Below are 13,710 nucleotides of genomic sequence, written 5' to 3'. Positions count from 1 at the left end.
GGCCTAGCGGAAGGTTCAGAGTGCTTGCAATAGCTTCTGCTAATGCAGCACGCGCCATGGTGGTATTCTTGTTGTTAGTCGGCATACCATTTGTTGACAGCACGGCTCGTCGCATCTTCGACTTCGCACTAGCACTGACCTCATCGACTCGCTCAGCAGGTATAGGAATGGGGGGGGGGATCAGCCTGAGTGGTTTGTGCTTCCTGCTGAGGGAGATTGAGATGAGGATCTGAACTGCCATCGTTATGAGACTGAGTAGGTTGTGGATGTGGATGTGGATGTGGATGTGGATGTGGATGTGGATGTGGTGGTGCGCCATGTTGCGCACTAGCAACAGATACATTTAAAGGGGGCAATGGGCGTGGTGGTAGATCTTTTACTGTGGGGCATTTCTGAGCGACTTCTTTACTGCTTCCAGCCTAGCTAAAAATAAGGCGAGTGATAGTGTAGAGATGTTTGAACGCACATGAACAACACCTGTATTCTGCCATTCACCATGGTAATGCTCGTCCTGACGATGGGGGCCAAATACAGTCACTTTCCACAGCCCTGGGAGGGCATATGGCGATGGACGTATAGATTGTGCCTCTGGGTCCCGCAGGTGTCTGCTGAGGTGGTCCACACCACGCACAGTAGGAGGAAGCGGTTTGTTGACGGAGCAACTTAAGAAGAGTTCCTCTGTGGTCATGGTGTATTGCAGAGATGGCATCCAGTTTAGATTAGGCCTGTGCTGATGAAATGAATTGTCCGTTTGATGTGCGTATGGAGGCTGGTAAGGAGCCTGGTTCATCGGAGGGAATGGCGTCTGAGGTGCAAATGGACATTGGAAAGGAACTTGGTTCATTTCAAGGTGTTAGATGTGTTGAGGCTGGAAGGGTGGCACAAGCATCTGAGGCTCGTGCTGCGGGAATGGAGGGTGGTACACTGATGTGTATTCCTCAGGATGATGGTTGTTGTACAGGGGCTCATGATGGATCAGGCTTTGTGGCGGCTCGTGTTGTGATACTGCATCGTCAAAGTCATCAAACTCAGAGTCCAGCATCTCTTCCTCGTGCAAAACTGATAATGTATCATTGCACCCCAACTCTGGCTGCTCTGTTTGCTCTACTGTGCGTCCGACTTGGCTGTCATCAGCGTTCAGGCAAGGGTTCTTGTTGCTTCTTCTCGCTGGTTTGCGGATTTGCTGTTGATTAGATTAGTACTGTTCTAAAGCTACAAAAAATTCATACCCTAGAGTTTTGTGGTTTCTTCCATCGTGGATTTCTTGCCTTGGGTGGACTTTAGCGGCATGATAGAGATTGCAGACAAGGGCACTGGTGTGGTACATGATAAAGTTCAAGAATTAGCCACATGTATGTTACCCAAAATGTACTCACCAATGGGATGCAGGCACAAATGTATGATGATCAGATGGACAAAAATGATAATTGATTCGAGACAAATTCACTGTATCACCCACTCAATACAGTATGTACATGTAATGCACACGTCAAAAACAACATGCTGCAAGGGATTATATGTAATATAACAGCTTCTGGAAATGAAAACAATATGCGACAAATCATGCTTACTACAGTCAAACTTCCGAAATAATACCATCATTGTGAAAAGAAGGGCTGTCATACTCACTTGGTTCATAGTCACTACCGCCTGAACAGCTACCTTCTGAATGGCCACCACCTATATCTGCCCCTCGTTCCTCGACATACTCCTTCAATAGGCGAGCTTGTTCCTGCAGGAATGCCAATGTCAGAGTCCCTTGAGAAGTTGAATGTTCATAGAAGGCTTTGTCATTGAAGAGATCTTTCAGCCCGCAATTAGTGCATGCTTGTTCCCAGATCTCAAGATCAGTCTTGCAGTAGTCATGTTGCGTTTTTAAGTGCTTTGAAGCACTGGCAAGGAATTTTGACCAGCGGGTGCTTGCTTCAACTTTCCATGTCGCCGTGATGAGTTCCTGTCTAGCTACCTCACAAGTGGCATATTGTGCCATTGCGCCTTCACATAGCATGTCATCTGGCAGGTTCGCAAGACCACACGTGAAAACCTCCTTAGCCTGTGCGACTTATGAGACGTTTGAGACATTTGAGACATTTAGGAATGATATTACTTACCATCAATGTAGCAGCCTGGGTTCAGTTCTTTGGCAGTCAGGCCTTGCAGGGAATCCAATGCAAACTGAGTTGTGGCAGCTGCAGTTCCCCTGGATTTTACATATGGGTGAAACCTTGGTTTGGTGGGGGATGTTAGGGGAGATCTAGTGCTCATCTCTCGAGAACGAGAAGGAGTTTCTGGAAAGGTGAATTCATGAGGAGATGATGGAATATAGTGTGTTTTGGGAGAACTAAAGACATCCATAATGTGTTCGGATTTGACACCCGCTTTGTCTTTGTGGAAAGAGGACGACAGTTCGACGCAAGTGTGAGAACTTGCAGGGCTAGAGGAACAGTTTGAAAGAGTTTTAGATGGTCCCCTCATGGGTAACTGACTCGTAGTTGCGGCCATAGTTTGGCTACGATTGACTGTTGATGATAGCATGAGTGGTGAGCTGGGCACTGACTTCGGATGTTGAAAGACTTAGAGAATTTTTGAAGATTGTTTGAAGGCGTGCACACTCGTACTAGTGCTGCAGCTATGAACCCAAACGATTCACCTAGTCCTAATAGTCACCCCACTGATCAATTCAGTGGCATCAAGTAAGTGCTGCTTACTCTGGATTCAATCGGATTAACAAGTACATAGTGTCAACAAATCAGTCAAATGCCCTATCTGTTCTAATGATTTTGACACCGCAGATGATATTTGTGCTCACCTTTCTGATGATCCAGGTGCGAATTTTTAACTCTTAAAATCGAATGTGCTCATTATAAGGCCCTCTATCCAGGATGTTATCGGTGTCTCATTCCTCCTCCAGTTGCTTTCCGTGTCCCCCAAACATCAGAGGACCAGCTGCGACAAGGGCAATTTCATCCCAAATCGGGTTACATCCATGGGCTTGGAGAGCCCAATACTTTCGAACGAATGAAACAAGACAATTTTGAGGTGATGCGGGAACACAGTGTATATTACCCATTTTCAGATAGAGCAGAGTGGGAACTTGCAAAGTTTCTATGCGACAACTTTAACCAGGGGCAGATCACTCGGTTCTTGAAGCTTCTCTGGGTCTGTTTGAACTAATTTACATGAACTGTGCTAATGATGTTCTTCCAGGTGGTTTCAGAGACTAGAAAGCCGTTATCCTTCAAGAACGCAAAACAACTCTTCACTTTCATGGATGTACTACCAGTGACCCCCAGATGGAAGTGTACGCCCATCCATACTGACGGATATACAACTACCCACCACGTGAATCTCATTTGGCGAGATGCCCTAGAAGTTGTGCACCATATTTTCGGCAATCCAATCTTCGCCAACCATATGGAATACAATCCTTATGAGATAAACGACAATGGTGAGCACAAGTATGGAGAGTGGATGTCTTGTGAACAGGCATCCGAAATTCAAGTAAGCACCTTTCATCCGTACTGCACTAACATTGTTTGTTAATCAAACTGGTTTCTACTAGGATCAATTGCCTGTTGGCGCAACTATCGGGCCCATTATTCTCACATCCGATAAGACACCAGTCACCCGACAGACGGGCTCACTCGAGATGCACCCAACATTCCTTACTATTGGCAACATCCACTCTGAAATACGCATGAAGGCCACATTGCACGCATGGGCGTGAATCGCCTACATTCCGGGCCTAGGAATATGTAGTGAATAGTGAATTCTCTGGGTTATTGGAAGTGCGCGTCTGGCATAAGTGTATGGATCTGGTCTTGCAGAATCTGAATGTCACTGCTGGGGTGGGCAAATTCATGGTAGACCCCATGGGTTGTCAGTGTTACGCATTCACACCACTTGCCACCCATATCGCTGATCTTCCCGAGCAAACCATGATCGCGTGTGTCTCAAAAAACGCTTCACCGACAACTTTAGCCATGCAGGCACAGTTCAGCGATGGCATCGCATACCCCCCTCGTCGTGGCTCAGATACACTACAGAAACTACACGAACTTTGCAAAATCACGGATCCCTGGAAGGTCTGGGAATTTCAGGAGCTGGCCAAGCAACATTTCCTCAGTGGTGTCCACCAGCCATATTGGTGCAACTGGGGGCGCGCAGACCCTTCAATCTTCCTTGTCCCAGAGATACTGCATGCGTGCCATAAGTTTTTTTTTGACCACCTGCTGAAGTGGTGCAAGGAGGTGATAGGCCCCAGCGAGCTCGATGCTAGGTTCCACAGCCAGCATAAACGGGTTGGTACATGCCATTTCCACGATGGTGTGTCTCATGTGAACCAGATGGCCGGACACGAGCATCGTGATATTCAGCGAACACTTGTCCCCACTATTGCGGGTGTGACATCTGATGAATTCGCCCGTGCTATCCGCACTCTGATCAACTTCATATACAAAGCACAGGCTCCTACTTTTACCCGCTCCTCCATTGACAGTATGGTGTCCTCCCTGAATGAATTCCACGCCTACAAACACTTTATCTTAGAGGCGGAGGCTCGCATGGGAACTTCGGGCCCTATCAGTCACTTTCAAATCCCCAAACTCGAATCTTTCAATTCATTCGCTCATCCGATCTGACAATCAGGTGCCCTTATACAACATTCTGCGGATGTCAGCGAGTGGCTGCTGATTACACATTGCAAGACGGCTTTCCAACAAACAAGTCACCAACGAGGCACATTCACACAGCAGATCGTCAATATCATTAACCGTGAGGATGTGATGAGACAATTTGACCTGTACGCCCTCCTGCGTGAATGAGGGATATCTCTCATCAATGTCATGGACGACGAGTTCAACGAAGTCGTCAATATGGATCCTACCTTTAGTTGGATAGCGCGCGTTGCGCCACAGGAAATGCATCGCTTTCAGGCAATTCGCCCCGTTTGCAATCACTTTCTCAAAGGCCTCCTTTCTGACGAGGCTAATGCCGCCATTCACATTACCATCGCTCACGATCTTGCTGATCGTTCAGCTGCCGCTCTCGCCCAACATTATCATCTCACAGATTTTCCAAATGTCCTTTCACAGTATCTCGACGGTGTATCAGGTCAAAACTCGCTGTATCACAGTCACCTGCTTAAAGCTTGGTACAAATTTAGGCTCCAGCTTCATTCCCAACTTCGTCCATGCAACATCACGCCAAGCCAGCAAGTTCAAGCCTATCCACCATATGATACTTATCCATTTGGAAACTGTGATATCATTCTCCTTCAACCTACAGATGCTCACCCAAAGTCCTGTAAGTTTTCAAGTTTTTGCTCAATTCCGCGTACTGATCTGGCTTTAGTACCGTGCATCGTTCAAGTTCGAATGGTTTTCGCATTGTCGCCACAAGGGTCGCAGCTACTGGGAGAGGTCAAGGAACCTCTTCTGTATGTTCAGCAATTCGAAATAGCTGCACCCCTGAGCTGCACATTGCCATGTACCGAGTTCGACATTCATTTTATCCTGCATCTGATCGTTCTCCAAGTCGCACAAGGATCAGGAAGATAGTACAGCTTATCGATGTTACACATGCAGTAGAATTGATACCCATCTATGGAACAATGATGGATCGCTCTGTTTCATCCACAACATCTCTCGAACACTATGATAATTTTTATCTCAATGCATTCTCCAATAAATAGTGGTACCACACATTACATGCAGATTTTGTCTAGCTGTACCATATTATTTTGTGTAGTCATGTTTTGTATCTACAATCTTCAATCTTATCCCTAGGTATGATCATATCTTATGACTGATCTGGCTCTTGATAACCTGATAACTCGATAATCTGGTATCTTCATCTTGCTGGACAGTGAATTGGTTCTTTGGATCATTACATGCTTCGGGAAGTGCAATCTTTCCAAAAAAAATTGAGTCCGTAATCAATCCCTGGACTATCCCAAACTGAGCGCTCAATGAGCAGCTAAAGTTGTAGATGTATCATACTTACTGAAAGCAATAGTGAAGGATGAGACTCCGTGGTAAAACAATAAAGAAATAATGGGTCCAGGGGTACCCGTAGGGTTGTGGTATTCTACAATGCGGTGTGGCCAGCTCCCACCTTGGGTATCCCGGCCAGGATTAGAGCTGTTTCCCATAGTGGCATAGCATCGCCTGCTGATAGATAATTGAATGTTCGAACACCATCTTCCACAACTGGCCCTCACCCTCTTCCTGCACTGCCTGACTAATTTTATCAAATACCCGCCTCACGCCTTTATGATTTCTTCTTTCTCGTACCTCTCGGGCCCATATCCACCCCCCGCAGCTGCAATCTCTGGACTGATATTGAGGAGTGTAAGGTCTGGTGCAGACAGTCCGACCTCGGTGTGACAATCATATTGGTGCTAGGCATGTATACCTGCATAAGCCTTCAATAGGTGGACCAAAGTTATCCCTCATATCATTCACTACTCCCCTATCAGCAGTCTTCACTTGTCTCAGCCATAACCCTTGTCCGACGCTATTCCGCACTTTCCTGCACTATGCACGCACATTCCTGCAGCACTATTCATGCTCCCACGACTTATCTGACGCTATTCCCGCGCTTATAGCACTATCAGAACTACCAGCAATGTGTCTATAGGAGCATTAGTGCATGTCCGCTCTATCTAGTGCTTGTTCCCGCGCTTAGCGCTTATCCAGCGCGCTGTTCTCGCGCTCTAGGATCCACCCGAAACGTCGGAATCCATCCATGGTCCATCCTACCTCATTGGTATGTAATTTGCCTTGCCTCGAGTTTGTAACAAGTGCTATAGTCTTATTACATGTATATCCTATCCCTTCCAAGTCCGAGATGGTATAGTTTACTAGTATAAGAAGCCTATGGTGACTACTTCGACATTACTCCCCTTCAACTGTATGTCCTTTCCCTTAGGTTTTACTTAGAAGTAGTCACCCTTTAGTTGCGCTCTATGGCCCCTATTTGACTTTCCTTACCCTTGCAATCAATACCCTTGATCTCACTCGCTATTCATTACCCTCCTTTGACTCAGTGTCTGCTTTCTTGACTTCCGCTCTTTCCCGCGCATTAGCGCTCTATCTTACGATGCGCTATTCCCGCGCTTTAGCGCTCTTTCGGGTCTTTTGATCTTGAGTTGTCCTTAGTAGCTTTTCCTCAGGTCGAACATTCTTGCTTTTGTTTGCAAGTATAGCAACATAGGCAGAGCTTAGACATATACTGGCTGAGTACCTTAAAAAGTGCCTAGTCAGGTTGTGTTTTTCACATTGGGATTCAGAGCATGACACCATTCGTACGGTAGTCCTTAAGAGCTGAAAATGCAGTACCAGAAAATGCATATCAGTCAGCAAGGATGGTCGTCCCTTGTGCAAGATGAGCTGCAATCGTGGATCTGCGTTCAAAGAAATATAAATGATGTCATCGAACGCGAAGAGATGGCAAAGGCAATGATTGTGCTCACACAAGTCCCCAGCGGTTAGCAAACAAAAGCAGATGCATGGCGTGGTCATCTAGCTCGCACTTGGAATGGAGATACACGTCAATCGTCTTCCCGATTGCTATTGTATGGTCTGAGAATGAACTCGTATTCAGTTTGACTGGAGAATTGGATTGAAAATATACATCAGGAAAACCCTCCTGCACAAACTTAGAGCTATTTAGATAAATTTTTGATAATTGTCAAAATTAATACTAGTTAGCTCTAGGAACTACAAGTTGATGACAATGGCCTACAATTAGCGCAGTGTTACAAAGCTATGTCTATCTAAGTACGGATTTACAAAAATGTTTGACACTTGTCAAGGACATTGGCAGAACTCCATTCACGAGGAGCAGTAGGGCCAAACTGCGGAATTAAATGTGCACTACAATGAATGTTACTGACCAGAATAATGCTCACTATTTGTTCCCCATCTTTGATGACACGCGAGACTTTGCACAAGCCCTGATTGCGGTCGGGTGCATGGAAAGCAGTGAACCATTCGACATAGGCAAGGTGTTTTGGAGGCCGGAATGTTGGGGGAAAGAGTATAGCAAGAGCTTTGGGAGGGATCGAGAACACAGTGCGGACCTGTCCTATTCAATATCCTATGTAAATGTTAGGCATTGATGTACCGCTAGTTCCATAACAATCAGGACTCACCTTTGATGCCGAGTGGCCCACCTGTACCGTCATTGATGAATGCAGTATCAAATCGAGATGCAACACTGTCTGAGGCAAATGACCTTGAACGTCCAGGATGTGCATGCACACTATCAAGTGTGACCGGAGTATTGCCATGGCCACGGACACCAACTGAGATCCACTTCACCTTATGAAATACTGGCAGTATTTGAAATGGTAGGTACACATCAGCAGCTCGATCTTCGAGCTGCCTAGATGGAATGGTAGTGTTCAGTGGAAGTGTTGCTTTCACAACGAAGCATGCGAGAGATTTGCAAAAGTATGTAGCACCATATTTGTTTGCGAGCTTTTCTAATGTGACTGCCTTGACGCTCAGATGCTTTGCCATTGTCTGAGTGCAACAAAATGACATCTCCGGAGGTCGAGGGTGATGATGTGGGTGATGTGCGGTGCCTGCGAGTCTCCACTGTATGTATTTCTCATGGCAGAAATTTTTTTCTCTGCGCTCAAGCCAGGTCGTCATTTGTGCGAATTCATTCTTGTGGTTTGTGGAGCGAGACGCATCTTTAGCAAGGTTGATGTGAAGGTGTTCAGTGTACTCGGTGTTGTAATTATCTGTTGTACCGTACATTTGAATCATGTGAGCATAGTGAAGCGCAAAATGGAGTTTTGGCAGGTTGAATGAGTTCTGAATGCCGAAGTCGATGAAAATGTCCTTGTTGTCATGGAAGAGATTGAGTGCCTCGTCCAGAATAGTCAGTGTCTCTGAACTATGACATGGATATTGGGCAAGATATAAAAAATCTAACAGGCCACGAACAGCACAGAGGAGCTGGGGAGAAGACATGTTGGGTAGTCTGATGTCAATGATAATCCTGAGTAAGAAACGGCAGATTTGGTTATGCTCTGTGCCACTCAAGCGCGAAAGTGTCGTGATGCCCTTCATAAAATGTCGGATGTGGTGATTCGGGGGAAGGCGACGACATCTAGCATCAATCTCTGCACTACCACATGCATCTGAAAGCCAAGCGAGGAGATGTTTGACGAGTCCTTGGTACAATTGATGTAGAATGTCGGGGGTGATAGATTCAAATATGTTGACGAATGGTAATCCCTCCCAGTATGGGTGAACGATGGGCTTGATGCCAGCCTCTGTACATGCACGAACAAAGGCTAACCCACCTTCGTCGAGAGCGCTGAGGGCATCGAGTACTGCATCCAGGTTTCGCAGTTGATAGTCTGCAGCACCTGCTGCGAGACCAAGCTCATCTGAGGGAACATCACAGCTTGGACATTGAGTGGTCTTGACTCCAGTTACTAAAAACTGCTCTGGATAGTCCCCTGCAAAGCATGCAAACAGGGGATGGCATCTACGCATAGCCCCGTCACCACTTCGCATATTGATTCCATCAATGCCTGCAGCTGCAAGTGGAGCCAGCACGCGCCCCACACAAGCATGATATAGGTTAGTGAGCATGCGGCGGCGAGAAGCTTTATTGGTGACGTGTTCAAGGCGGGTGGTTGGTAGGTATGCGAGAAGGACATGAGCTCAGCGTGACACCTTTCGACGGATCTCCTTGGGAATGTTTCCGATTGTCATGTACACAGGATATGCAGTCTTGTTATGAAACAATGTAACTTGAGTCTTGTCCGATGAAATGATGATGGGAATTATTGTCATGCCAGGGCACTCATGGTCGAGGTGTTTCTACAAACAGTGTTAGTCTACTGCACCCCAGCTTTGTAAAAAGGCACAAAATACCAACCTGACTATTCCACCACCATTTACCTGTATGCATCTCGTGATACAAATGAACTGTCTCATCTTCATCGGCATAGTGTCGTTCAGGTGCGAATACAAGAAAGTCTGCAAAATTTGGGTCGTTGAAGAGAGCATTGATACACTCGATGATATCGCAATAGTACACATCGAACACTTCATTGGCAATGATTATCTGCTCTCGTTTAAATTTCAGACGGCCTGGAAGTTCTTGATCAATGATCTTGTTCAATTCACGGGCATTCTTGAAGGAGAGATCCATCATTTCACTGAGCTGGAGGACTACAGTCAGACTAATCCTGACGACTTTGAGAGATGCCATGAACTGACACCTTCAATAGAGATGAGCTCTGAGAACGCAGTTGAGCTGGGACCTCGCAATTTTGCCCATCGTGCCATCTCCCAATCAAGCTTCGAAGCAAATGAAGTATAGGCATTATCTGTGCCTGAGCCGTCGAGCTGTGCATGATAAGTCACATTTCTCAACTGCTTGGTTGGATCAATGGGCTGTCCGGCTCGTTGATCAGGGTAATGGACAACTATAGGTACCTGCTCATGGTCATGAAGGCACTGCTCTACCCTGTGGTGAGCATCCGGCTCTTGCACATCCAAGATATGTGGGTCCTGGGTGCCATAATGTTCATCTTCATTATCTTCCTTGTGTGTATTGTGAGGTGATGCAAATAACACAGGCTCCCATTCGTCGGGAGCATCACCGTCGTCTTCTGAGTCCTCATCATCTGCAGGCGTGTTGTCCACATCCCCTCCATCACCAAATTCTGCTGGCCACTCAAGTTCATCCTCAGCATATATCCCAAAGAAATCACCTTCAAAGTGCGGTGGGCGATTGATTCAGGTCAGGTACATCTCCAATATCCATGTCAGACTCGTTGTCCTGTTGATCTGGAGCAGGCAGACTTGCACGAAACTGCTGTGAGGCAAGGTAGAGAGCACGACAAGCTGGATTGGTGGTTTTGGCAAGGTGCCTGATTATAGCCAGTTATTGATGTGAGCTCTTTGTTGCAGGCAGGACATGTTTCAGGCATGTTCTAGGGCATTTGATAAGTTCACCAAACAATCAAACACCCAAAAACCCACTTACTTGGAAGACTGAGTTATAAGAGTCAGAGAAGATGACTCAAAGGTGGCGCCTGATGAAAGTTTTGTCTGAGTTATATTCGTGGCGTGCAGCACAGCATTGAGTTTCGGAAGCTCATAATTGCCAGTTGTACCAGCAACATTCACATGCACTGGGAGGTGTTAAAGTGGGGGGTGAGGACAATGAGGCATGCCTTGAGGAGTTTGTGGAATGCGTGTGTCCAGAGGCAAGGTGTTAAAGTTGGGAATGAGGAAAACGAGGCATGCCTAAAGTGGGGGGTGAGGACAACAAGGCATGCCTCGAGGAGTTTGTGGAATGTGTGTCCAGAGGCAAGGTGTTAAAGTTGGGAATGAGGAAAACGAGGCATGCCTTGAGGAGTTTGTGGAATGCATGTGTCCAAAGGCGAATGATGATATTGTACTTGGCTGGGATGGGATGGGGTGGGGAGGGGGGGGGGGGGAATAGATATGGGAATGCTCGGAGCAATGGAGATCCCCATCATATTATGCATCATCTCAGCAAGTCCAGCCTATATTGTAGTTTTTGACCAAACTCAACTGGCAGTTGCCACAAAATGCTTTGTCAAATAGTGTGGCAGTTGCCATAGGCTCATTTGCCCTAGCTGTTGGCTACAGGTCACAGCCGCTTTTTTGGCATTTTTGAAACCCAGCTATTTTTCATTCCACTACAGCTGTTGGCTACAGGTCACAGCCGCTTTTTTGCATTTTTGAAACTCAGCTGTTTAGAATACATTCCATATTTGGTGGAGGATGTATTCATATGTTATGACCACATTTTTTGGCTTCCAAAAGCGGAAATTCACAACACACATTCTATTTTTGTCACCTCCTCACATTAGGCCTCCCCACATTATTCCCACACATCACATTTTCGCATTTTTCAGCCACACAGTGTGGGAATTACCCCATAACACCCAAAACATTGCCTTGGCAATATGGTACACCCCACAATTATAATTATTCACACACCCTCCCCACCTTGCTGCAGCTTCACCACCACACCACAATAGCTCCCCATGCATATATAAGTAGTAGTTTAGTATATATATGTATAATATAATATAATAGACCACTTTTTTGGAACAAAAACACACAAAATCGCATTTGTGACATTTTTGATGTTTTTCAGTATCTCACCCTTGCATACATAGTCCACCTTGCTCATATATCATCATTTGTATGTATATAAATGTGTTTTATGCCCAGGATCAGCTCACAATAGGCCGGAGTTTTGAGGTAGTGCATATACTTACTATTTCTACTGATAAGGGGCCTATACCTTCAAAACATCGAGATTTCATAATCAGACACCTGGGGCACGTTTAGGATATACTCAGTATCGTAGATCTACATTTACTAAACGATCCATCAAGTATTGAATGAAAGGGAAGCAAAGGAACATATGTGTGAAAAGTGACAATTAACACATATCACACAAAAGTCACATTTACATGTAATATAGGTCGAAGATTTGATTAAATTTTAATAGGATACATGTTAAATTACACAAGGAACCTACACTACACTTTGCCCTGAGGGTGGAAGAGATGTAAAAGGGATGTGAGGGTAAAGTAAGTTGATACAGCATTAAAGTCCTACCACTGCTCAACTGACCATTTTCGATGTTTTGGGTCTTTGAGTTTCCCACACTCAATTTCTTATCTATTTCACTTCCCCAGCACTCAATTCTTGTTGGATCGTTTAGTAAATGTAGATCTACGATACTGAGTATATCCTAAACGTGCCCCAGGTGTCTGATTATGAAATCTCGATGTTTTGAAGGTATAGGCCCCTTATCAGTAGAAATAGTAAGTATATGCACTACCTCAAAACTCCGGCCTATTGTGAGCTGATCCTGGGCATAAAACACATTTATATACATACAAATGATGATATATGAGCAAGGTGGACTATGTATGCAAGGGTGAGATACTGAAAAACATCAAAAATGTCACAAATGCGATTTTGTGTGTTTTTGTTCCAAAAAGTGGTCTATTATATTATATTATACATATATATACTAAACTACTACTTATATATGCATGGGGAGCTATTGTGGTGTGGTGGTGAAGCTGCAGCAAGGTGGGGAGGGTGTGTGAATAATTATAATTGTGGGGTGTACCATATTGCCAAGGCAATGTTTTGGGTGTTATGGGGTAATTCCCACACTGTGTGGCTGAAAAATGCGAAAATGTGATGTGTGGGAATAATGTGGGGAGGCCTAATGTGAGGAGGTGACAAAAATAGAATGTGTGTTGTGAATTTCCGCTTTTGGAAGCCAAAAAATGTGGTCATAACATATGAATACATCCTCCACCAAATATGGAATGTATTCTAAACAGCTGAGTTTCAAAAATGCAAAAAAGCGGCTGTGACCTGTAGCCAACAGCTGTAGTGGAATGAAAAATAGCTGGGTTTCAAAAATGCCAAAAAAGCGGCTGTGACCTGTAGCCAACAGCTAGGGCAAATGAGCCTATGGCAACTGCCACACTATTTGACAAAGCATTTTGTGGCAACTGCCAGTTGAGTTTGGTCAAAAACTACAATATAGGCTGGACTTGCTGAGATGATGCATAATATGATGGGGATCTCCATTGCTCCGAGCATTCCCATATCTATTCCCCCCCCCCCCTCCCCACCCCATCCCATCCCAGCCAAGTACAATATCATCATT

The 13,710-nt window shown here is 45.4% G+C and overlaps 3 protein-coding genes across 3 annotated transcripts; 1 reads left to right on the top strand and 2 right to left on the bottom strand.

Moving 5' to 3' along the window:
- Positions 1-853: 853 nt before the first annotated feature.
- On the bottom strand, positions 854-2,502 carry DFJ58DRAFT_846384 (uncharacterized protein; the record flags this gene model as incomplete). Its single annotated transcript, XM_041393299.1, has 5 exons — positions 854-1,183; positions 1,230-1,278; positions 1,377-1,446; positions 1,630-2,061; positions 2,112-2,502. The coding sequence occupies 5 exons, from the start codon at positions 2,500-2,502 to the stop codon at positions 854-856; spliced, it is 1,272 nt and encodes a 423-aa protein (XP_041237721.1).
- A 516-nt stretch (positions 2,503-3,018) lies between these two features.
- On the top strand, positions 3,019-5,692 carry DFJ58DRAFT_718847 (uncharacterized protein; the record flags this gene model as incomplete). Its single annotated transcript, XM_041384537.1, has 7 exons — positions 3,019-3,159; positions 3,208-3,501; positions 3,563-3,723; positions 3,767-4,584; positions 4,648-4,773; positions 4,825-5,334; positions 5,427-5,692. The coding sequence occupies 7 exons, from the start codon at positions 3,019-3,021 to the stop codon at positions 5,690-5,692; spliced, it is 2,316 nt and encodes a 771-aa protein (XP_041237720.1).
- A 2,097-nt stretch (positions 5,693-7,789) lies between these two features.
- On the bottom strand, positions 7,790-11,518 carry DFJ58DRAFT_718846 (uncharacterized protein; the record flags this gene model as incomplete). The annotated part of the gene is made up of 7 exons (XM_041384536.1): positions 7,790-8,088; positions 8,156-9,559; positions 9,590-9,685; positions 9,707-9,845; positions 9,904-10,191; positions 10,248-10,744; positions 11,377-11,518. 7 exons carry the CDS (start codon positions 11,516-11,518, stop codon positions 7,790-7,792), a joined length of 2,865 nt encoding a protein of 954 aa, XP_041237719.1.
- Positions 11,519-13,710: the final 2,192 nt, after the last annotated feature.

This window comes from Suillus subalutaceus (assembly GCF_016647625.1).
Source record: "Suillus subalutaceus strain FC151 chromosome Unknown DFJ58scaffold_170, whole genome shotgun sequence".
Classification (NCBI taxonomy): domain Eukaryota; kingdom Fungi; phylum Basidiomycota; class Agaricomycetes; order Boletales; family Suillaceae; genus Suillus; species Suillus subalutaceus.
The sequence above is the reverse complement of the archived record's forward strand: the minus strand, read 5'-3'. Positions and strand labels throughout refer to the sequence as shown.